General features: G+C 45.9%; 3 protein-coding genes across 3 annotated transcripts; 2 read left to right on the top strand and 1 right to left on the bottom strand.

Moving 5' to 3' along the window:
- The first annotated feature begins 4,617 nt into the window (after window positions 1-4,617).
- On the top strand, window positions 4,618-5,172 carry LOC119395066 (tigger transposable element-derived protein 6-like). Its single transcript, XM_037662358.1, has one exon. It carries the CDS (start codon window positions 4,618-4,620, stop codon window positions 5,170-5,172), a length of 555 nt encoding a protein of 184 aa, XP_037518286.1.
- A 194-nt stretch (window positions 5,173-5,366) lies between these two features.
- Window positions 5,367-6,038, top strand: LOC119395067 (tigger transposable element-derived protein 6-like). The gene has a single exon (XM_037662359.1). It carries the CDS (start codon window positions 5,367-5,369, stop codon window positions 6,036-6,038), a length of 672 nt encoding a protein of 223 aa, XP_037518287.1.
- Window positions 6,039-12,776: 6,738 nt separating this feature from the next.
- Window positions 12,777-23,261, bottom strand: LOC119395068 (uncharacterized). Its single transcript, XM_037662360.2, has 5 exons — window positions 23,076-23,261; window positions 22,184-22,258; window positions 21,512-21,726; window positions 17,724-17,837; window positions 12,777-12,864 (listed from the first exon to the last, which is right to left on the bottom strand). Exons 1-5 carry the CDS (start codon window positions 23,259-23,261, stop codon window positions 12,777-12,779), a joined length of 678 nt encoding a protein of 225 aa, XP_037518288.2.
- Window positions 23,262-23,700: the final 439 nt, after the last annotated feature.

Below are 23,700 nucleotides of genomic sequence, written 5' to 3' on the forward strand. Positions count from 1 at the left end.
AGGAAAGTTTCCTGCCGTTGAAGAAGACCTCTTCAAATATGTGCGAGAGCTTAGGTCCTCCGGTGTCGCCGTGTCGTGCGAGATGCTGCAGTTCGAGGCAAGAAAGATAGCGCAGGAAAAAGGGGTCCCTGCTGCGACGTTCAAGGCAAGCAGAGGGTGGGTGACGCGCTTCATGAGACGCCATCAGCTGTCTATCAGACGGAGAACGACCCTGTGCCAGCGGTTGCCACAGGATTACGAGCAGCAGGTTGTTCTGTTTCACCGTTTTGTGATTGGGTTACGGAGAACTGGAAACTTCATCATGTCCCAAATTGGGAACGCAGACGAAACTCCGTCAAGCTTTGATATGCCACCTAACACAACAGTGAGCGAGAAAGGCGTCTCATCCGTTCCTATAAAGACAACCGGCTGTGAGAAGCAACGCTGCACGGTTATGCTTGCCGTGACAGCTGATGGCCGTAAACTACCGCCGTTCGTGATCTTCAAACGGAAGACATTGCCTAAATTGAAGGTTGAAGGCCGTATTCACATCCGCGTCCAAGAAAAAGGCTGGATGAATGAAGAACTTATGAACGACTGGCTCGACACTGTCTGGGGTAGACGACCAGGGGCCTTGCTGCGACTGCCATCGCTGTTGGTGCTCGACAGTTTCAAAGGCCATCTCGTGGACAGCGTAAAGGAGAAGCTGCGGGACATGAGGACCAACCTGGCTATTATCCCGGGCGGACTAACATCTGTTCTGCAGCCCTTGGATGTATCCGTAAATAAACCCTTCAAGGACTACGTGCGCAAGATGTACGTGGAATGGATGGCCAGCGGAGAGCATGGGCTCACTCCCACTGGCAGAATAAAGAGACCGCCACTGGAAACGGTTTGCGAATGGATACTCGCAGCGTGGGACATGGTTTCCGCCAATATTGTCGAGAAAAGCTTCAAGAAGATGGGACTGTCAAACGCGCTCGACGGAACCGAGGACGATGCGCTTTGGGAGGGCGGCGACAGCGGCCACGACGATGATTCCCAGTCAGACCTCTCGACCAGTGATTCTGAGTAGACCGCACATGACCGGATGTGGATGGCTAAAAAAGTACGTGCTAATTGTTAAATAAACAATTCCCTTCGTTTGTGCTATAATTTATTTCTTTTTTAAAGTGTATACTGCGCGCGTTACTATATACTGCACGTTTTTTCGGATGTGTTCGCGAAATCTCCGCGTAATTTGCGCACCCCCTTTTTGGAGCTCTAAAATCGCGAAAAAAAGTGCGCAAATTGTGCGAGTAAATATGGTATTTAATTTAGGTTAGCAAAAGCGAGTATTGTGTTATGAAGAGAGAGGTTTATGTGTACACAAACGTGCAGAACGGGCCTCAATGCCCACAATCCTAGTAAACGTGCGGAGGTTGGTTACGTGAAGTCTGCAGGTTGTACTGACTTGTAGCACGCGTTTTGTGCCTTGTAGGTCTCCAAGATCACCCCTGCCCCAGAATAAAGGTAACAACGCCATCAGCTGAGTGATTTTCATTAAAAATTGCCAATGGAAATGGGTCGGATGGTGACTTCTCAGACAATGAGCTGGATGAGACTGTAGAAGTCAGTGTCCTTTTCTCTAAAATTCTATACGAATACCATTCATCTTTTAATTCATGCCTTTTTTTTTTGTCCGCCTTAACACAGTTTCAAGAGAGTGAACAACTGGCAACAGATAGCACTGGCGAAGACAACGAGAACGAAGAGCCCATGCTGGCCCCGATCACCCCAACCTAAATGCAACGAAGAAAGCAGAAGTGAAGCGTATTGATAAGGACTTTGCACCCACAAGCACCGATTGTACATTCAGTCACCAAGAAGCATGCGCTATGCTTGAACCACTTCAGTAATTTCTGAAGTATTTTACAGAAGAAATTTTCAGTGAGCTAGAGAAGTTTGTAGAGAAGTTCACTAACATTTATACATTGCAACAAGATAGAGTTGAGCTGGGGACCACAGTGGATAAAGTGAAGATATTCTTCGGAATAATTATGCCATTGGCAGTCCTGAAGTTTCCAAGAATATGAATGTACTGGCAAGAGAATACAAAGGTTCCTACAATTGCTGACATGCTGTCATGCAAGCAGTTTTTTAAAATCTGGGCCATGCCTCATGTAACTGATGTTAACCATCCCAGGGACCCTACAACAGACAAATTTTGGAAAGTAGGGCCAATAATCAGTGCAATACAAGCCCAATGCCTTAAGCTTGTCCCACTGCCAGTTCAAAGTATCGACGAACAAATAGTTCTGTTTATGGGAAGGGTAGTCGTAAAGCAATTTGTAAAAGGGAAACCTAACCCGGAAGAGATAAAAGTCTTCCTTTGCTGTAATGTTGGTATCCAAGCAATAGTGCCGGGCAGTCAGTGGGAGAGGAGGAGTGCTTCCCTTGCCGCACCAGCAGAGTGCCTGTGACGGAAACGCCATCAGTGAACTCTGTGCCGCAGTTAACATTCAGTGCATGCGTGGATAGCCCAATCATGTCCCCCACAAACTGAGAGGTGAAAGTGTGTGCAGTGGACAGCTACTGGACGTACGTGCGTGGATGTTATTTGTTTTATTTTTCCATCGGCCGGGTCTCATATGTAACAGAGACCCTGGCCCAGTGCGTGTTTGCTGTCATGTAACGCAACCTAAGATATTGTTGCTGTGTTTTTTTATTGTGGTTGTTGTGGAAAATTGAGAGCTCAGATAGCTCAGATAGAAGGAGATCAATTTAGAAATATTTAAGATGCAGATTCAGCTTCAAACTTTAAGGACGCAAGAGCAGGATATTCATGAGAATGAAGGCAGATGGAGAGCAAAATTGAGTAGTTATGCCAAAGGACTAAGAGGCAGTAGTCTCCCCAATGCCAGCCTCAGATGACTTAGTGCCGGCATGGTTTAAAAGTATGGAAAGTATGCTCAGGTGCTGTGACATTCCACAATATTCAGCAGACACTACCATCGTACCATTTCTCAATAAAATATTGCACCATCGTAGCAAACAAATCTGACGACAGAGTATGTATTGTCATATGATGAAATTCACGAGCTAGTGCTGTCGGAGTTGAAACGGATACCTCAGGGCTATAAAGGCAGGTTTTATGCCTGCCTGATGAGCAATGTACGAAATCCTGCCTGGTCCTTTGGTTGATTGAACTCTAATGTCGTATTAATTCTGTTAGCAATTACTTTTGTAAATAGCTTGTAGGCAATGGACAGTAAGCTGATGGGCCTGTAATTTTTCAGATCCTTGACGTCCCCTTTCTTATGGATCAAGATGATGTTGGCATTCTTCCAAGATTCTGGTATCCTCATCGTCGAGACACACTTCGCATACAGGGTGGCCAGTTTTTCTAACATAATCTCTCCACCGTTTTTCAACAGGTCTGATGTTACCTGATCCCCACCAGCGGCTTTGCCTCTTTGCATTCCCTTTATGGCTTTCTTTACTTCTCCTGTCAATACTGGTGGGATGTCAGATTTCTCTGGGCTCTATTACTGCTTCTTACGTTATCATCAGCAATGAGAGCTGGGGACAGTTCATAACGAAATTGGACATAACTCTCGAGGGGGTGCTCGCACCCCCTGTAAAGTTTTCATCTTATGGTACCTGCGCATCGTAGTTAACATAGTTAGCTCAGTTGCCACCGAGCCAGAGTTGGCACTAGGCTCCAGCGGTGGTGCCACTTGGCAAGCGAGGTTACCTGGGGTCATGAGGAGTAAAAAAGCTCTTTTCTTTTTCGGGCTTGGCATTGCGCGTGGACAGTCGTCTCTTTTGGGAGGTCTGTGGGGACGGTTCCACGGCTTGTTCCCAAAGACTCCTATAGCAAGTCGAACGTCAGCGACGGCGCATTCATGGTACAGTGAAATCTCAGTAGAATAAACACCACATTAACAAACTTTTCAGAATAACGAACCTTTAAAAAATCCCGCGCCGACTGCTAATAGTTTCAATGTAAAATTATTTCACTACTACGTACTTCAGAATACCGAACTTTTCCAAATAACGAGCGCTATATCTAGTTCCGCCTCAGTACTACAAACTCATGTTCTGAAATCCGTCGCGACCACTGGAGCAGTACGCAAGCAGACGACACAGCGAACGGAGACCTTCATTTTCTTATTGATGCTATGTTTCTATATCGTGTTCAGTGAGCTGTTTCTGTGATATTTATGTACAAGCTCATCTGCGATATGTTTCCTAGTCACTTGTAATAAAGTGTTGTGACTCAGTGTTTGTTTATCGTCACCTTTTTTGTTTACTAATTGTAGTTAGGTTAAATGAGGGTAATAATCATATTTCTGGGTTCTTTTAATTTTTTATTGTGCTTGGAATTCGTGCAGAATATTGCTTTTTTATTGGCTGTATATTATAAATACAGTGCGTGTCTTTTAAATTACTTCTATTACCACCTGCTCCAAAAGCTAGTTTCGCTGCTCCAAAACGCAATTTTGCCTGCTCCAAAAGCTGCTCCAAAGCGGCCTAAGCCAGTAGCATCACAGCACTTCTAGATGTGCTCTAGGCCTTGTCAATCGTGTCCATCTCTTTTCGGTGCTTACTTATCGCGTCCGCAAAGCAAGTCGGGGTTCACGCTGCGGTGCTACAATGAGTTCATCTCTGCTTGCGACGAAGAAGCGGAAACAGTTTTCGCTAAGCGAGAAAGTCGATATTCTTCGGCAACTGGAAGAAGGCAAAAAACAGGCTGTTGTGGCCAAAGAACTTGGAGTGGCGCGTTCCACAATTGCCACGATCCTGAAAGATAAGGACAAAATAATGAAGTGCCAGGATCAATCGCAACTTGCCCCCTCAAGGAAGCGACTGTGGCTCGGTGACTTCCAGCCGATAGACTCCGCGGTGCTCACATGGTTCAAAGACGTAAGAGCCCAGAACGTGCCCGTGTCGGGCCCACTGATTCAGGAGAAGACGCGACAGTTTGCTGCAATTTTGAATGTAACAGACTTCGAAGCATCTTCTGGTTGGCTCCACCGTTTTCGCCAGCGAAATGCGATCACCTGGCAGACTGTGTCCGGTGAGGAGAAGGCAGCAGACGAAGCGGCAGCGTCCACGTGGCGGGAAGAGAAGTTTAGGGAAATAATGGAGTCATACAGTGCGGCCGATATATTCAATGCCGATGAGACGGCCTGCTTCTACCAACTTTAAGACGATGCACTTTAAGGGGGACAAGTGCAAGGGCGGCAAAAAAATCGAAGGTTCGCGTTACTGTTCTGTATTGTTGCAACGCAACCAGCACAGAGAAGCTTAAGCCTCTCGTCATTGGAAGGTTTGCGCAACCGCGCTGCATGAAGAATGTAGTGTCCCTTCCATGCGATTACAGGGCAAACAAACGAGCCTGGATGACTCGAGAGCTCTTTACAGTGTGGTTTCTGACCGTGGACAAGAGGATGAAAAGGGAAGGACGGAACATTTTAATGATAGTTGATAACTGCTCGGCGCACATTGTCAACGTACGGCTGACTAATGTGCGCCTTGAGTACCCTCCGCCCGACTGCACATCTGTGCTTCAACCCCTCGATCAGGGAATAATTAGAAGTGTCAAGGCGCACTTCCGCAAGCGCCTTGTTCAGTGTGTGCTTATAAACCTGCGACTTCAGCAGTCGACTGTCATCAACGTACGACAGGCGGCGGAAATGCTCACCGGCGCATGGTGGAGCGTCACTTCAACAGCTGTTCAGAACTGCTGGCGGAAAGCAGGGCTCATGCACACGAGTGAGCAGCCAGAAGACGCCGGGCAGCCATGCAACGATGACCAGGCGGAGGAAGGCAATCCTGGCGAGCTTTGGAGTGAGGTGACCGATCTGTTGGCCATGGATTCGGTCTCATTTGACGATTATGTGCTGTGCGATGAAGGAACCACAACATCAGCAGAGCTGACGACAGAAGACATCCTTCAAGCCAATCAAGATGAAGGCAGCGATGATGGTGTGGATGATGCCGCGGACAATGAAGGTGCGACCTCGTCGCAGCCTGAAGACTGTGACACTCTGCCAGGAATGGCAGAGTGTTAGCGGAATCGAAATGCTAGGCTGGCAACATGGGCAGAGGGAGGGCAACCCGCAATGGAAGCAGTCGCCACGCACGTTGTCACTCCTATTTTCTCTTATTTTTCAATTAAAGAGTTCTTTGTTTAAAATCTGTGAGTCTCCGAAGAATTCCTTAACATACCTGAGCATCTCTCGAAACCAATGGTGCCGAAGTTGCAAGAAAGCCACCCAGAGTACCGTATTTACTCGAATCTAAGCCGATGTTTTTTTCGAAAAAAAAACGATGTGCGAAAGTGGGGGGGGGGGGGGGGTCGGCTTAGATTCGAGTACAATGATTATGTCCTTTTTTTGTTTCTGGCCTTGCGAATTTCGGGGGTAGGCTTAGAATCGGGGCCGGCGTAGATTCGACTAAATACGGTAAGGACATTGGTTCCCGCCCAAGTTTCTTCCTGCCAAAGTGATGAAGATTTGTGTGATGAAATTGATGCATGTGATGGCATGGATGTTGATGATAAACCGATGTTAGCATGTTGGGAATTGCGCCCTGGCTTGCTGTTGTGCAGGGCAGCCAGACATTTCACTTGTGGAATGTGAGGGCTTCTACCCCACAAGTTATCTTCTACAAACTCGAGGAGTCTGGAGGCGTTGTATACAATGAAAAGGCCGCTGTAATCCGGCTGCTGGTTGAAGTTAGTTCAAGAGGTGTGCTTGTCCTGCTGTGCAGCTACAGAGAGAAGGATGGAAACATTCGGACCCGGCTAAAAAGCCAGAAAATTTAACAATGTTTCTTTGCTACATCGATGCGCTCAAGATTTGCACTGGGTGCAAATGTGAGCTGTTTCCAGGTATTTCATTGTCAACGACAGCCGTCAAAAGGCAGGCGAAGGTACAGCGAAACAAGAAATGCATGGTGCAGTCAGGTTAACACTTGTGCCCTCCACACACACAAAAAAGAAATATTTGGCGATATAGTGAAGTGTAACACCAAAAAAGCACAAAATGGAAGCCAGAATGTGAAATTCAAAACCTAAAGAAAAAGGCCAGCAGGACCACTGTGTTTCGAGAAAGAGCTAGAAGAGAAACATTGAGACGCCGTTTGTCTAAAGTTTCAGTGAGCAAAGTTGACAAAGCAATGAGAAGTCTTCCGCAAGCACAGCAACTTGCCTTTAGGTCAGCATTGAAAGCCGCAAAGGCGAAATCGCCGCGAAGAAGGCGCTATGAACAGGAATGGCTCATGACTTGTCTTCTATTAAGGATTTCAAGCCGAAGAGCTTATAGACTAATGTCAAAGATGAAGCTCATGCCACTTCCAACCACCACAAGGCTGAGACAAATGATGAAAGGAATGCCTCGTGAATTCTGCTTCAACAAGGTATCTCTTGAGAGTATTGGTGCCTTCATGAAGAACAAAGCAGGAGTACAATGCTACGGAACGCTGATACCAGACGAGATGAAGGTGCGAGAGGTTCTCGCATTTAACAAGAGTACCAACAATGTTGACGGCCTTGTTGATTATGGAGATGGCCATGACTCAGAAACAACAGCTGACCACGCTTTGGTACTCATGCTTGTGCCTTTATTTCACTCCTGGGTGCAACCAATTGCACGTTTCGCTACGAGACACGCAGCCCCTGGAAGAGTGCTAGCAAGGCTTGTTTTGGAAGCCATTTTGCAGTTATACAAGCACAATGCAATTGTCTTCGCTGTTATCAGCGATGGTGCCAGCACCAACAAGGCCATGTGGTCAAGTTTTGGCATCAAAGGCAAGCTTCACGAACCGAAACACAGAGTCGACCATCCATGAGTACCTGATCAACAGCTCTACTTCCTTTGCGATGTACCTCACATCATCTATTGCATAAGGAACCCCCTCATGCATCACAAGTGTGGCATGGTAAGTAGATTAGAATGTTTTTACTTATTTTTCATGTTTGGGCAATTGTGAATTAAGGAGCGACTTCTGCAATGGAACACTTTTCTTCATCTCACTGTTGTTTTTTAAAAAGTGCAGATCGGTGAACACAAGATAAACTTTGACCACCCATCGAAGACTCCAAGATCGCAAACAGCAGCTTCGGGTGGCGCCGAAATTGACAAAAGAGCACATGAGCCCAGACAATCTGCAAAAGATGAACGTAAGTCTGGCTGTACAGGTAAAGGAAAATGTCATATCTACCATATTTAGAGGCCTTTCATAGTTGACAACTGTTTGTTTATATGCATAAATGCTTGTTATAAAAAATAAAGCTGGAAATTTTTCCTATATGTTGTTTTTAGCTTTTCAGCTGAAGCACTGCCATTTGATTAAAGGTATACCAGTGGTTAGAGAAGCCTCACCTGAAAGACGCCATGGAACTGCTCAATTCACCCTCATGATGAACAACCGTTCAATGCCTGAATGTGAAGCTTCCACGGATTGGAATAACAAGTTCGTCAAAGGAAGTTGAGGTAAAGATAATACTTTATACAGTCAAATCTCGTTACTACGAACACCGGATTAACGAATTTTTCAAAATTACGAATATTTTGAAAATCCCCGCCAGACTGCCTATATTTTCAATGTAAAAATATTTCAGAGCAACGAATTTCAAATTAACGCATATTTGAGAATAACGTACATAATTTATTTGCTCGCCTATACTCAAGGAACATCAGTATTACGAATTTATTAAAAAGTGATGGCACCGCAACTCTCGCGGGGCACAGCATACGCCGTTTTTTCATGCCCACCTCGAAAACGGTAGCTATCATCATCGTCGTATTCAGAGCCAACTGCTAGCGCCACCACACAAACAAGGTTTGATGTACGGCAGGCCTAGCCAGCCCTAGCAGCCTCGTCAGCCTCGTTGTTCGTGTCACGCTCGCGCGAAGTTTGCCATGTGTTGTCGGTTTTCTTCACATCTTTCTGCAGCTTTTTGGGTGACTCGACGATGCCTATAGCAGGTGCAGGCGCTAAGAAGAAGCGCAAGCAGTTTTCCCTGCAGGAAAAGGTGGATTTGTTCAAGGAAATTGACGCTGGCAAAAAGCAAATCGACCTTTGCAGAGAGCGTGGCATTGCCCCATCGACCCTCACGACCATTTTGAAAGACCGAGAAAAGGTTCTGAAGCTTCACAGAGAGTCGCAACTTGCGCCTACGAGGAAACGATTGCGCCTGGGGAATTTTTAAGATGTCAACCAAGCTGTGCTGACCTGGTTTAAAGATGCCAGGCTGCAAAACGTCCCAGTGTCTGGCCCAATGCTTCAAGAAAAAGCCCGAGAGTTCGCCGACGCACTTGAAGTAACTGGGTTCGATGCAAGTTCGGGTGGCTTTTTTGTTTTCGCCAGAGGAACGGCATAACCTGGCAGGTAGTGTCAGGTGAAGAAAAGGCTGCGGACAAAGAGGGTGCAGATTCCTGGCGGAATGATCATTTCCGAGGGATTGCAGAGTCGTACCTCTGAGGACGACATTTTCCAACGTGGACGAGACTGCGTGCTTTTACCAGCTTCTGCCGGATCGGACGATGCACTTCAAAGGTCAGCAGTGTAAGGAGGCAAAAAGTCGCATCTCGCGTGACGGTTTTGCTCTGCTGCAATGCATCGGGCACAAAGAAGATCAAGCCGCTGGTCATCGGGAAGTATGCAAAGCCCCGCTGCTTGAAGAACGTCGTATCGCTACCATACGACTATCGTGCGAACAAGCGCGCCTGGATGACAAGAGAATTGTTTTCGGAGTGGCTCCTCAAACTCGACGATCAAATGAGGAAAGAAAACAGAAAAATTCTTTTGATCGTCGACAACTGCTCAGCACACATTGTGAACGTTCGCCTGACGCACGTTCACCTGGAGTTTCTGCCTCCGAATAACACTTCCTTGCTGCAACCCCTTGACCAAGGAATCATAAAAAGTGTTAAGGTGGAATTTCGCAAGCGCCTTGTGCAGCGGTTGATCATCAATCTCCGCTTAAAGCAGCCGACATCGATCAACGTTCGTCAAGCAGCGGAAATGCTAACGGGAGCTTGGTGGAACGTGAAAACGTCCACGATCAGCAACTGCTGGCGAAAAGCAGGCCTAAGAAAAGCGCCTGAGCAGCTTGAAGACGACCTGGAAGAGAACCACAGCACCCCAGGAGACCTGTGGACTGAGGTTGAGGAACTGCTGCCCGACGTCTCATCCTTCGATGACTACGAGGAGAGCGACTGTGCAGCGCTAACGTCGGCGGACTTGACGACCGAGGAGATCGTCAATAGCGTTCGCGACGTCTCCAGTGACGACGACGACCTGAAGGATGAGGAATCTATGACACCGAACACCGAGGCCGATGAGTCCGTAACGCACTCGGATGTTTTAGTGCACATGGACAAAGTCCGCACTTACATTGGTCGGTGCAGTGATGTGCCCGATGAGGTGCTACGTCAAGTGGAAGGTGTGGAGGCGTACTTAATCAGCCGTTTGTGCTCCGCGCGTCAAAAGAAAATCACTGATTTCTTCAAATAAATAACTTTTGAAGTGAGCGTAAAATTTTCGAGGTTGATTTTTTGCGTTTGCTTGACGGCGCACATGGCAACTGTCAAGGTACGTCATGTCACTCCTACGTTTAACCACGGGCCTACAATCGAAGTTTCTCATTACAACGATATTTCAAAATAACGAACGATTTGCAGCGGTCCCGCTTAATTCATTATATCGAGATTTGACTGTACCATCTGTTGCGTTGTTGTGAAATAGCACAGATAATACCTCATAACATCTGTTGCACTGTTGTGAAATTAATTTGCTCACTGGCTTATTTTGAGGGTCATCCAGGAGTTCCTTGATGCTGTAAATAAGATTGAGGAAAACACATCGCCAATGGGACAGTGATGTTTACATCGCAAGCTACGATGGAGTCGCTTCGAGTTACGCTTGCATCGGTACGGGACCTTGTCACAGATTCTCTCTCTAAAGGAGTGCATTATGTGCTCACAGGCAAACTAAACCCGGATCCTTTAGAGGCAAGACGTTCGTTCTATCATGTTATGTTTGTGCACTTTGTTTTTATCAAAAAAAGTACCTCTTCATTTTTTCCAGAGGTTTTCTGGTGTGACAAGAAGTTATGGAGGTGATGAAGATCACCCAACCCTAATCAGCTTTGCACACATATATAGGCTTCTGAGCCTGTGTACACCATCAGCACTTGTGTCACTGGGAACGTGAAGAAATGAGCAGACTTTTGTGCTTGCCACTGTCGCAGACAGCACGAAAAGGGGAAGAAAAGGACACAATGCCATCCCATGAAAGACTCCAAGAGACTGTTCGAGCGAAGATGGCAGAGATCTGTTCTACCGCACAGAATGAAACACCGACAGCACCTGATCATGGGTACCATAAAAAACCGGATATAGGTCGAATTTTTTTTTTTTAAAACGCGATGAAAAGTCGACCCTCGTCTTATATACCGGTCATTGGCAGAAAACATATGGAAGTCTTGCAACAATGGGTTGATGAAGTCGGTAGCCCTATTGCCATCATGAGCATCAGCAACAGCACCATTGGGCGACGCCATTTTGCGTTTTGTTTGTGCCGACTGCGAAGCAAGGGTGGCTGCGTTGGTTTTGCGCTGTTTAATTATCCCTATCTGAGGCTATCTCCTTCAATATGAGTGGCAGCCGACGGCAGTTTAACAATGTGCTTCAAGAAAAAAGTCATCGAGTATGCAGAAGCCACGGCAACCTGGCGGCACAACGAGAATTCGGTCCGACGGAGAAGAGCATCCGATACTGGAGGAGCCAGAAACAGCGCATCATAAGTTGCAGCAACCAGAAGAAACGTCGTTTCGTGGACGGACCGCAGTTCACACCCGAACTGGAAACGGTACTCGCGAGTTCGTCCGGAGCTGCGCACAAGGTCGCTACCCGTGACAACGGAGTGCCTCCGCGGGAAAGCGCTCGAGATTGCGCGCGACTCGGGGCTCATGAGGGCGCAATTCAAGGGCTCGCCATCGAGGGTGCGCCGATTCATGAAGCGGAAGGCCTTGTTCTGCGGCGGCGTACTTCAGTGTGTCAAAAACTACCAGCAGAGTTCGAGCACAAGGCTCGGCGAGTATCAGCACTTCGTCATCGGCTTCGTCGACAGCGTTGCTACATGATGGGCCACATGGGCAACGCTGACGAAACTCCGGTTGGTCGATATGCCATCGAACACGACTGTGACCGAGAAAGGAGCGAAGCAAATCAAGCTATTGACAACGGGCAACGAGCATATCCGCAGTTTACTGTGATGCTCGCGTGTACAGCAGACGGAAAGAAGCTGCCCCCTCATATTATTTTTAAAAGGAAAACGCTACCAAAGGAGGACTTTCCTCGGGATGTAATCGTGAGGGCAAGCGAGAAGGGGGTTCATGAACGAATCCCTCATGCTGGAATGGATCCGGCTCGTGTGGAACCGGCGACCGGGTGCCCTTTTCAACGACCGAGCATGCTGGTGTTCGACTCTTTTGAGGTCACCTCACGGCCGATGTCAAGCGATCGCTGTCCGATGGCAGACGGACCTTGTTGTCATCTCCGGGGACTGACCTCTATACTCCAGCCACTGGATGTTGTGCTAAACAAGCCCTTTAAGATCGCGTGCGCGAGCTCTACAGTGAGTGGATGCTGGGAGACAATCCCAAGACCCCCGCTGGCCGCCTACGACGTCCACCGCTCGCCACCGTCTGTGCTGGGTGTCCTCAGCCTGGAAATCCCTCCCGGAAGAGATGGTTCGCAAATCCTTCCGCAAATGTTGCATCAGCAAACGCGTTAGATGGCTCAGAGGACGATGCACTCTGGGACGTCGCTAGTGAAAACAACATCATCCGACTCGAGTTCGGATGAGTCCGAGTAACTTCGTGACCACCTAGCAATTGAACAGTGTGTAAATAAAAATAAAATGTCACCACAGTGCAGCTAGTTGCGTTGCGTTTTTATCAAGGTGAGGGCGTGCCGCGATACTTTGCGATTTTTTTCATTTCTTTTTTACGATTCGAAGTTTGGGGGGTCGTCCTATATTGCGGTCCGACCTATAGTCCGTTTTTACGGTACTCCACACCAGCAGCCCAGGACTGCTATTTACTAAGTGTGCAGATACCCTGTCCTTGTCAAGCGTGAGAGGTGTTCTGACTGTGTACGTAGTATCCAGTCTGAAAATGCAGAGTGCCACAGGCATTTTCTCACATTGGAAAGGGAGCCCGCAAATTGCCATCATTGGAGCTTTTCTGTATGTTTCGAGGCAATCGAAGGCCAAAATTTCAGATGAGCTGCAAAGGAACCGGCTCTGTTTAGACACATTTTGGAGCCTCCCGGCGCTCTCGAGGACTGTGACGTACTAGTGTCGGCTGTTCTGTTCACAAGGGCACCACTACTGCAGAGCTTCTTCACTCCTTCATAGTGCTAAAACTGCATTTCACTGCCAGAAACACTTGCAAAAGCCTCAGCTCTTCAGCAAAAGTTGCATCTGCTAGAAAAAAAGTGAAGTGGATGTGAAGGCTTGCAGTACAACCTCTGTCACCTTAACCCTTGTAAATACAGTGAACTCACCGTTAAGACGACTCGGTTAAGACGAATTCTCGCTTATACCGAACAACACGGGACCATTTGTTTGGTTTCCCATAGACTCAATGCAAAAAAAATTCGCTTAAGACGACCGCCCAACTGTACTCTTCTGTTAAGACGAACTTTTGCGTGATTGACAACGCTAGCGATTCTGCGAAACGAACCTGCAGGTCTTGGTGGGGCATTCAGGGCGACCGAGGAAAAGCAAAAAGATTAAAAAAAGCGCTTCCTGGATCAAAGACGGGAGACGCGAGATAAACCAAGAAGACCGGTCAGCGGATAAAGCCGGTATTCCCCCTCAATCCCAGCCTGTGGGTGGAAGAGGGCAGGGCTTTTATCAGCAAAGAAAGCAACAAAAAGAGTAGTGGAATTTACAAATGGGACCCCCAAGCCATTGCATCCTTTTGTATCCCCCCCCCCCCCCCCCGGTCGTTTTTTTTCGGTTCCAGCTGGAGTACAGAGGAGAACAGAAGAACACAAGAGCTTGGGGACCCTCCGCCGTGGTCAGAGGGGCAAACGCAAGGGAGTGGGGGAAAAAAAAAAAAAGCGACAACAGGAACAAAAATGGTCTGTGCATTTCAATCGAGTACGAACCAAAACCGTGATTGCGGCGCACTCCGGTCAGAGGGGTCAGGTGTATTATCATCGCCATCACACAATGGCGGCCGAGCACATGGTATTTTGTGGTCAGTTTCGCGTAGGAACCTGTGCGCGTTGTATCTGTTCCCAGTGAAGTGCAAATGTGATGAGCCATTTTGATTATGGAAGCGCACGACAAAGGAAGGCTATTTTGCACAGTGAATATAGCTGCGTCGTGTCTTTTTCGTGTGCGCGAGGCTTGTGACCGTGAGTAGCGCGATGGGAGATCTTCAGCTGCACGTCGATCAGGAAAAGTTTACTACGGGCCGAAAACGGGAAATATCGGAACATCGAAGAAAACCTTACAGCTTTCTTAAGCAACTCAGCATATAATAACTTTGTCAAGGCAACAGCACGCGACCGAGGCGTATCCAGAAGTGATCTTAGAGCCAGCAAAACAGCTCACAGAAGAAAAGGAACGCCAGGGCAATAAATTTACATTTTTGAAGGAAAACTGTGCTTGTCTCTTATTTTTTTTCTAATCGTCACATAGGAGCGTGTACAGTTTTATCATAAATGTGGTAGCAAATATCTTCCACGGGCATTTTTATTTTTGAACACGCGAAAATCGGGTACTCGTAAGATTCGTGTAAATACTCTGCTTGAAGGGCATAGTTTTTATCTAGATGAGCCAAATAAAGCCTTTTCTTGTCTTTTTGCCCCCATTTTAAGTCTACTCCATTCAGTGTTTTCAAGTAACATATTTGGATGCACTTGGCATGTTAGCATGTCTCTTTTGAGGGCACTTCTGATAAGCCGAACTCCCTGATAAGACTAACAGATGACCGCGGTCCCTTCGAGTTCGTCTTAACGGGAGTCGACGTATGTCCCTGCAAATAATGTAGCTGCTGCATTCACTTTCATGAGTCAAATAAAAAAGTACAATACATTTCTTTCTGGCTTCCTTGCTGGTTCTTGATTTTCTAGGCTTTTCAGCAGATTTTGGCCGTGTAATACTGTGTTCTGGTAGGTTAGAATATGATTAGCATTACGGATCCTGGGGTGATTTTGCACATAGACTGGCGAAGAATAAACACCGGTTTACGACGGGAACAGGAATGAAGGTAAGCGTGCTGTACAGTGTTTTGCTTTGTCTTTTTGTTGTTGTCGTGTCTTAGATGCTGTCTGCTTCTTGACATAAGGTTGAGATAAGTTAAATGCAAGCGAAGTTACGTTTCTACTTCCTCAAATAACAGAGTTAACCGATGTGGTAGTCACCTGTCAGTGGCTTTCCAGTAGTAGCAGACGACCCACCAAGACCGATCCTTACGCTACCGCAACCGCCACCACCTGGCTGGGGATTGTGGTAAGCCAGCTCCACGCCAATGGAAGGCCTTGCGATTTGCCAAACTGAAGCTATGTAATAACGTTGGTCCGGATGCAGGGCCGAGCGCTTTTTCCGCATCATTACACGAAATGTATGGTTCGTATACCACATAAAACACACAAAAGGTCCATAATTTCGAGAGACAACCAGGTAAGCAAGGAAAGGAAAGGCTTAAGTTAGACTATATACAATGCAATAACTCAAGATCATATACAATCTGCCTTTTTCATTCTCCTGTGCTGCCCTCTTGTAGGCCCTTTGGTAGGCACTGGGACAACAGGTATTCCCAGAACTAAAGACTCCAAGATGGAGGGGCCATTTCGCGACTTCTCCGCTAGGGAGAGGGTGCATGCACTGTTGCATCGTGAAAAAGGCAGATGTCACCATTCAATACAGCTAGAACTATAACATTCAATACAACCAGAACAATTCATATAACTATGAACAATTGAAACACATAAGTAGTAAATAAAGTATGTAGCTTGAGTGTAGGGAAGGGGTGTAACAAGTCTTTAGTTAGTAAATACACTCAAACCGCGATATAACGAACACGATAAAACGAATTACCGGTTATAGCGAAGTAAATAAGAATAGTCTTGTAATAGATACAGTGTTACAAATAAACGTTATAACGAATTTTCAGATATAAGAAGTTATTTTCGTGGCACATGTGACTTTGTTATAATGAGGTTTGAGTGTAGTATTTATGCATTAAGTGTGCGAGGTAGAGAGCCAACCATTTTTTAAGAACAGAAGTTTGTGCGTGCACATGCCATGCGCAATATGCACTATGTCTTGTGATGAGGAAACAAAAACTAAGCTTAGCTGCAGCAATGCTGATACACAAACAATACCTTCCAGTCATAAAGCGTCGCAGCAGAATTTCCAAACTTCGTCTTTTTGAGATCCGTAAGAGCAGAATTTCCAGCATTCGTCTTTTATATGTGGCTTAGGCATCAAAAGGTCTTCAAATTACTTACTGAGGGATGCAAAATGGGTGCCAGCTTCACAAAGACATTTAACAGGTTTTTGATCAGGAGTGGCCAAAGGTTACACAGAGCAGCTATGACAAGCGGTATGTGATCTACCAAGGGCCTCTTTGCAAAAATACTGCATGGAAACTGCTTTAGAATATGAAAACACGTCAATGTTCTCATGGAACACTAAACATGAACTTTGTGGAGCCAAAGCCAAACATTGTGGTGACACACAGTGTGACAACTCGTTTACAGTTCCTTGCAAGAGCTTCGCAATGACTGTTTTACACCACGAGGAGAAAGGTAATTTACAATCAATCCTCGGTCAGCAAGAACTTCATCACCATTAGTGAGCATTTTAAAAAATGAAAATGCTGGCTGATGCGATGAAACAACTGCTTGCTTGTCCATTTTTCATATAAACACAATAAAGCTGCTTGGTGTAATCGCACCGAGAACTTTGGCTGCGTTGTGTGATTTACACTGCCTGTATGTCCCGGTTCTTTGAAATGGCTTGCCAGGCCTCTCAGTGTACAGCTCAAAGCAACCCATATGCAGGTAGCCAACAGGAAGTCTGCAAAGCTCTCAGCAAGGTAAGTTTGCCAAATCACATCTCTGAGCAACCGGAAATCAAGGTAGTTGCAAAAATATTTTGCTACTTCTGACACAATGAAGCAGGAAATTCTGCTCACTGCACATGTACAGATACAAAGTAGAGGGCTCAGGTCAAAGAGTAAAAGCCTAACCTCAGTTGCATCAGCATCAGCAGCAGCTTGAATGCCATGGCAAATAGGAACTTCACAATAGACCCTATTTATAATCTGCAAGTGGACTTCCCTGTGCTGCATATTCACCCAACTAATGGCAGCACCTGTCGTGCTTCAAGTGCAGTTGAGGCCCTAGTTGAAGCGCTGGTGTTATCTGGGGCTGGGGCTTGTTTATGTCAAGAGAGCCAAGTCTACATTTTCCATGTCATAGAGCAAGCAAACTGTGGTTCAAGGCGCTAAGTGACTACCCGCCACTAGTTGGGCAAAGTGCATAGCAGGAAAAGCGTGAAAAGGTCGATTAAGGTGAGAGCTCTTGCCAGCTCATCGAATGCATTTTTTAAGAAAGCAGAGAAGAATGTAGGGCGAGACTAGAGTAAACGGTGACTTCAGTCTGGCTGACACCGTGTCGCTAAAAATTTCCTGCTTTACATGAACCTGTACATCTGTAAGGTACGTGTAGTCCTGGTCCTCTGGCGGAGCTTGAACACCCTTATCCATTTTCCTGGTGCCTTTGCAACTGCAGCCACAGGATAAGCACTTTGTTGGAACCAGGGTTTTTTTGTTGGCCCTGAAAAACAAAACGAGGCATAAGTGGAACAGCTAGTATGTGTCAAATTGTTCACAAAGGGACACTAAAGAGAAACAATGAATCGGTTTAGATCGATAAATTGTGCTCTGAGAACTCTAATGCCGTTAATATTGCCATCATAGGTTTATTAATAGAGGAGAAAATCAAGTCCAAAGTTTCATTTTTAAATTCCGCCGCCGAAATCTCCCCGCAGTGACGTCATTGATTTCAAAGTGTATTTATCGTATTTTGGCGCCATTGGCTCGACAAAATTACCCCAAACTTTGTAGTTAAGTCTATGGCCCCTAAGAGGACAATGTACTTCATTTTTACCGAATACGAACTACGTAGTCCCTAGTAGGCGCCTTCAAAACATGTGACGTCACGGCAAATAGTGCGGAAACTTCAAGGTGGCGTCGCCACCCACATTTGTTTTTCGCTATTTTCTCGCTTACGAAAGCTCTGCTTGCCGTAACAATGGTACCGTTATAATCGTAATAAGATAATCTACCATCGAAGATCAACTTCCGGTTTCTCTTTAGTGTCCCTTTAAAGGGGTCCTAACGCCTCTTTCTAGTAATCCCCAAATGATCTCAGTATAGGAGTTTGCCTCACGAACCAATTGCTACAAAAACTTTTGAATCTGACAATAACAAGAGGAGTTACAGAGATTACCGCATGCTTTGAGTGCATTCTTTCTGTGATCCTAACGAGCATGCAAGCTGCGCAGGGGCAACAATCTACGTGAGCGTGAGTCATGAACTTCACCATGCATCGTGAAATGCATTCGCCCACTCACAGTGTGATTCCTGCGCTCACTAGTGTTGCTACTGTGTAATTTTAGAGAACACTATAGAGTGCAGTGCTGGCTACTTGGCACCTGTGGCAAGAAGTGCATGATCCAGCGCCATCCTGATTTGTGTCGGCAACTGGCCAGCGGCGATAATATGCTAAATGACGAAATAGAGCAGCCGCTGGCAGCTGCGAAGTGAGTGAACATGGGGCTTCTGCACGAAGAGAGGGCGCTTGAGAGAGTGGCGAATTCTCGCTACGCTTGTAAGCTCTACGTTGCATGCACAACACAAAATTTGGCTGAGCTTCTCATAGCAGTGTGTGCTGTCCATAGGATGTGTTTTCACCAAGCCTGAAAAATAGTTCAGGACCCCTTTATATGATCTACACTTTAATTCTCAAAATTCTGAAAACATACATTGCGCACTACAGGGTGTTTCAAGAATGTGTCCAACTTCTCAAAAATCAGGAAATGCGATATTGATTGCTGCCTTCAGAATTGGTTTTATGTAGGGCAGGGATTTTAAGATGGGTAAAGAAATTATTTGGGACTGTAATTAAAAAAGTAAAATTAATTAACTTTTAATTAGTGGAGTTAGGTGGCTGTGTCAAATGGAGAATTCTTCGTGCCAGAAACCCAACCCAACTTTGAGATTTCGAAAAAGTGGCCTCTAGTAATAATTACGAAGTAATGAAATTCAACTAAATTCAATGGCGAAACCTAAACAGAAACATGGAAGTACGTAACTGCCATATTCTTCTAAGACGTCCAAAATGAGTGAATGACTTTTTCTGTAGAGGTAGGCATCTTAAGATGATGGAGACATGACTTGAGACAGTAATTAATAAAATTAAATTAATTAACTTTTTAATTAGCGGAGTTAGGTGACTGTGTCAAATTGGGGAATGAAGTTCGTGCCAGAAAGTCATCCCAACATTGATATTTCGAAAAAGCGGTCCCTAGTAATAATTACGAAGTAATGAATTTCACCGAATTCGATGGCTTTCGCTGTTGAAAGCCGTTGCATTTCGTTGAATTCCATTACGCCACAACAATACTACAGGACGCTTTTTCGAAATCTGAAAGCTCGGATGGGTTGCTCGCATGAAGAACCTCAATTCTTCCATTTGAAAACAATAACCTAACTCGACTAATAAAGTTAATTAATGTAACTTTCTTAATTATGTCCTAAATGATGTCCTTAACTGCCTTAAGATTCCTGCCGCTACAGAAAAAGCAATTCTGAAAGCCTCGAGCAAATATCGCACATTCCTGATTTTTTAAGAAGGTTGGACACATTTCTTGAAACACCTGTTAGCAGGTGCAAATGCACAAAATCATGCATGAGAAAACTATGAAAAAAAAAAACATGGATACTGGAGTGCAATTGTAAAAGAAAGACAGACTAAATAATGTAGAGGACTGGGCTAGTGGATTCATACTGAGCTAAACAGTTCAAAAAAGCACGGCTACTACAAAAAGCAAACACACAAACAGCGCTGTCCAGTGTGTTGCTTTCGCGGCCATGCTTTTTTGCGCTGTTTAGCTTCAGTATGAAAGCAGACATTTTTTCTGTCTAGACATCAGAACTCGGTAAGCGAATGGGTGTACCCACATGGAGGAGACCAGTAGTAATGAATGGAACTGTGACATCCTCCAAATCATTGCAATTTCTCAAATCGCTGTCAAGAGAAAAAAAGCTATATGGCTTTGGAACCCAAAGCTACGGCCATTACATTTCTGGGGCAACCACTATACCACATTCTTGGAGGGGGATTTCTACACACTCATTTCGTCAAACCTGTGACATTGATTCAACTTTTATTTATTTACTCGGCTACACGGTGGCATCACCTGATGCCTGGTTAGCTTAGAAAGTACAGTACGTATCCCAAAAAGGCACTGGTCCTGCATAACAAATTTATGTTCACTTGTAATGCTCTCTTCTGGCTTTTCTTTGTGCTGATTTATAACAACTGGGACATCTCTTATTTTCATTGAATGTTTGTCTTTTTTCAGCTTTACAGATGTCCAAAGAACTTCTTTTTCACTCTATACTTGAGAGGTTCAACTCAGGGACATTTCTGTTTGTAACAGTTATCTCTTAAAAAGCCTGTCCCCTGACATTCTGCATAAATGCGCCTTTCCATTATTTCATGATGTTAGGCCTATCAGTGGTGACTGAAACGAGGGTTGCTGTGCAAAATGCTGGAAAAGCTAGCATAAGGGCAAATTTTGTAGTCTATTTCTTAGGAAACAACAGCCATTTCAGGCATGCAATTCCAAGCTCATAGTGGGTACCTGTGAAACTCCAATTCCATTACAGCCAAAATAACAGCAAATGAAGAAAAGTCAAGTGTTGTGTAACATTCATACTTTCCCGTTTGTGGCCCCTGGCACCACACATGTGCCAACATAGCCAACTTGTATGAAACACAAACTCCAACACAGCAGTGTGAAACTCACAGGAATACATTGAGCTGTTTATCATCCATGCACATATCAGGCATGCCATCCTTGGTAGATGCAGGGAACCAGGTTGAAATAGCTCTGCGGCAGGAGCGAGTGCATTGTGATTGACAAGGGCTTATCATTGTCTGAATATATATGGAGGAACAATTAACGTAGCTAAGAGGTCAGATGTTCTTCACATGACCGTGACGGCATAAATTGATAACATGGCTACGTGTTGTTTCATACGCAGCATTGTGGCCTCGTAACTGTACAGCGGTGATGCCTGAATTCATGGGATTAGATTTTTGACTGCATAACCGTAAGTGAACAGATCCCTATGGCTACAATGCTAAAATAATTTCACGGCAAAAGTGCACCCTCACGCATTTCATCCAAAATGAAGTGTTTAACAGGTTTAACAGCATACCTGAAGGCCCGCTCGTATGTGACAATGCCAGGTCCGAGTTGATTCTTGGCAGGAAGGCTGTCATTCATGTCATCGTCGGCAAATGCCGCAGAATAGTCGTCATTTGGCTCGTCAGCCACGTGGTGCTGTGGGCTGCTGCCAGTTGAAGGAGCACCAGGCCACAGCTGAGATGGGGCGGTATGCGTGACTCGTCTTCTTCCCTTGTAAGGGACATCCTAAAAACATTAAAGGCAAGAATGAAAGAAAGGAGGGAGCATTAAAGGCTCAAACCTTCATAAAAAAACCAACAGATAATGAAGGCAAGGAAAGTATAGGGGATGTTAACTGTACTGTTTTGACTGTATTGTAGTAATTGTGATATGGATGTGAAGAAAGTGGAGTGGACGAAAAGACAACTTGCCGACGGCAGGGGCTGAACCTGCAACCTTCGGATAACGCGCCGGATGCTCTACCAATTGAGCTACAGAAGCGGTTGTCCTCTCGTCCACTTTACCGCTATTTATGTGCATTTAAACCTCGGAGTGTTAGTCAGTGCCGCTCATAGCCATGACAGAATGTGTGGAACACTTTTTTTTTTTCCCAGCTGGCGTCACATAGCATGTGATCTTTGCACAAGCGGCAAGAAGTTACACGCTCTGATGGAAGAACTGAATAAAGTTGCACAGGACTCACCAGTGTTCCAAGACGAAGTGTTGGGTAAGGATTGTCTTCGGTTGGGCGCCCATCAACAAAGTGAACAGAACATACCTGAAAAACAAAAAAGAAAGGCTATTTATCTAGTATTTAAAACGGTTTACTTTTACTTAAAACATAACAGAGAAAGCCACATAAACGAAAACCTGGCACGTGGATAATGCATTGGTTCTCATTGCAAACAACCGCGTATGCAAAAGTAGACAACGGCAATGCGCTGCCAGCCAACTTCATCTCAAATAATCTCATAATTTGATGGTGTCAAAGAGGCCACGAAAATAGAAGAAATTTCAAACTCACCATTTTGACATTGTGATTAGCGGTATTTTAAGGCAGGGGTAACTATAATTAGCTGTTTGTCTCAGCATTGTGCGCGATGCCTATTTGAGATAAGCATGCAAGCAACGCTTCCAGCCTGAAATGCTGGAAATAATTTTGTCCTGTCGTGTCGACACAGCTTTCGCTTCGCGCACCTGTTGCACGCCAAAACGCCGGTTATTTGCTATAATCACGTACACGCCGTGGTAAGTTAGCAGGAAACGTGTCGTGCTGCTAAGCTCGAGAACCGGTCACTGCGGCTGCATTTCGATGGGGGCGAAACCCAGGTGGTCCAAAATTAATCCGGCGCGCCCTTACGACGTGCCTCATGATCGCATCGTAGTTTTGGCACGTAAATGCACGTAGTTACGTGGATTGTTGCGATCGCACCGTGATTCCGATAGAGCAGCGAAACCGATTTATGTAAAATGAGACGGCGGGAAAATAGACTCGCCAAGTTTCACGATTTCAAAGTGCGATTCGGATAGCACTATCTGCAGGAATTATCGCGCAATTAGCACGACGTGCGCGTTCGCCCTGATCAACAGCTTACCCTCGACGATGTGCCCGGATCGAAGTCCTCTCTCTGTAGGTTCGCTAACCAGCACTGTCGGACGAGCTGTTCTTCTCTCCTTGGGGAATCCGGTGCATGGAAACGGCCTCGGGCACGGGCACTCTTGATGCAGCTGTGGAGCGTGCATTTCACACACCGAGGCTTTCCACTGCCTGATGTCTCCATCACGGTTTTTGCATCCTACCACAGCACACGTTTTCCCATTAAGTCTCCACCGTGCTCTCGGCATAGTGCAGAATCACACAGCAGGCTGTAACAGAATTCGTTGCTTCGGCGGCTACGGCGCCTTTGTTTACGTCGAATGCATCGAAGGCCAAGCACGCGGCGCGCTGGTGGTGCCATCTGGTTGCAGCCTTGCAGCTGCCAATGCAAAGGCCAGCACGCTATTGTGGCCTCTGAGATTGCCTTCAGCAAGGCGCCAATCCGCATAGGTAGCATAGGCCGCCACGCGGTTTTGACGCTACCGCTAGACGACACAGTCTCTAGAGAAAGCAAACATACAGTGCCTAGAAGTATATTCTAAGCACTGTACTATGGTTGCTACGGGTTGCTACGGTCCCAAGCTCAACGGGCCAAAACCAGTCCCCAGAAACTAGGACCAGTT

The sequence above is a fragment of the Rhipicephalus sanguineus genome, chromosome 5 (genome assembly GCF_013339695.2).
Source record: "Rhipicephalus sanguineus isolate Rsan-2018 chromosome 5, BIME_Rsan_1.4, whole genome shotgun sequence".
Taxonomy (NCBI): Eukaryota; Metazoa; Arthropoda; class Arachnida; order Ixodida; family Ixodidae; genus Rhipicephalus; species Rhipicephalus sanguineus.

Coding starts and splice junctions, on each gene's coding strand:
- LOC119395066 (XM_037662358.1), top strand. CDS start 4,618: ATGAGTTCATCTCTGCTTGCGACGAAGAAGCGGAAACAGTTTTCGCTA.
- LOC119395067 (XM_037662359.1), top strand. CDS start 5,367: ATGACTCGAGAGCTCTTTACAGTGTGGTTTCTGACCGTGGACAAGAGG.
- LOC119395068 (XM_037662360.2), bottom strand. CDS start 23,261: ATGGAGACATCAGGCAGTGGAAAGCCTCGGTGTGTGAAATGCACGCTC. Junction 21,727..22,183: donor CACTTCGTCTTGGAACACTG/GTGAGTCCTGTG, acceptor TAATGTTTTTAG/GATGTCCCTTACAAGGGAAG. Junction 17,838..21,511: donor ACATACGAGCGGGCCTTCAG/GTATGCTGTTAA, acceptor TTTGTTTTTCAG/GGCCAACAAAAAAACCCTGG.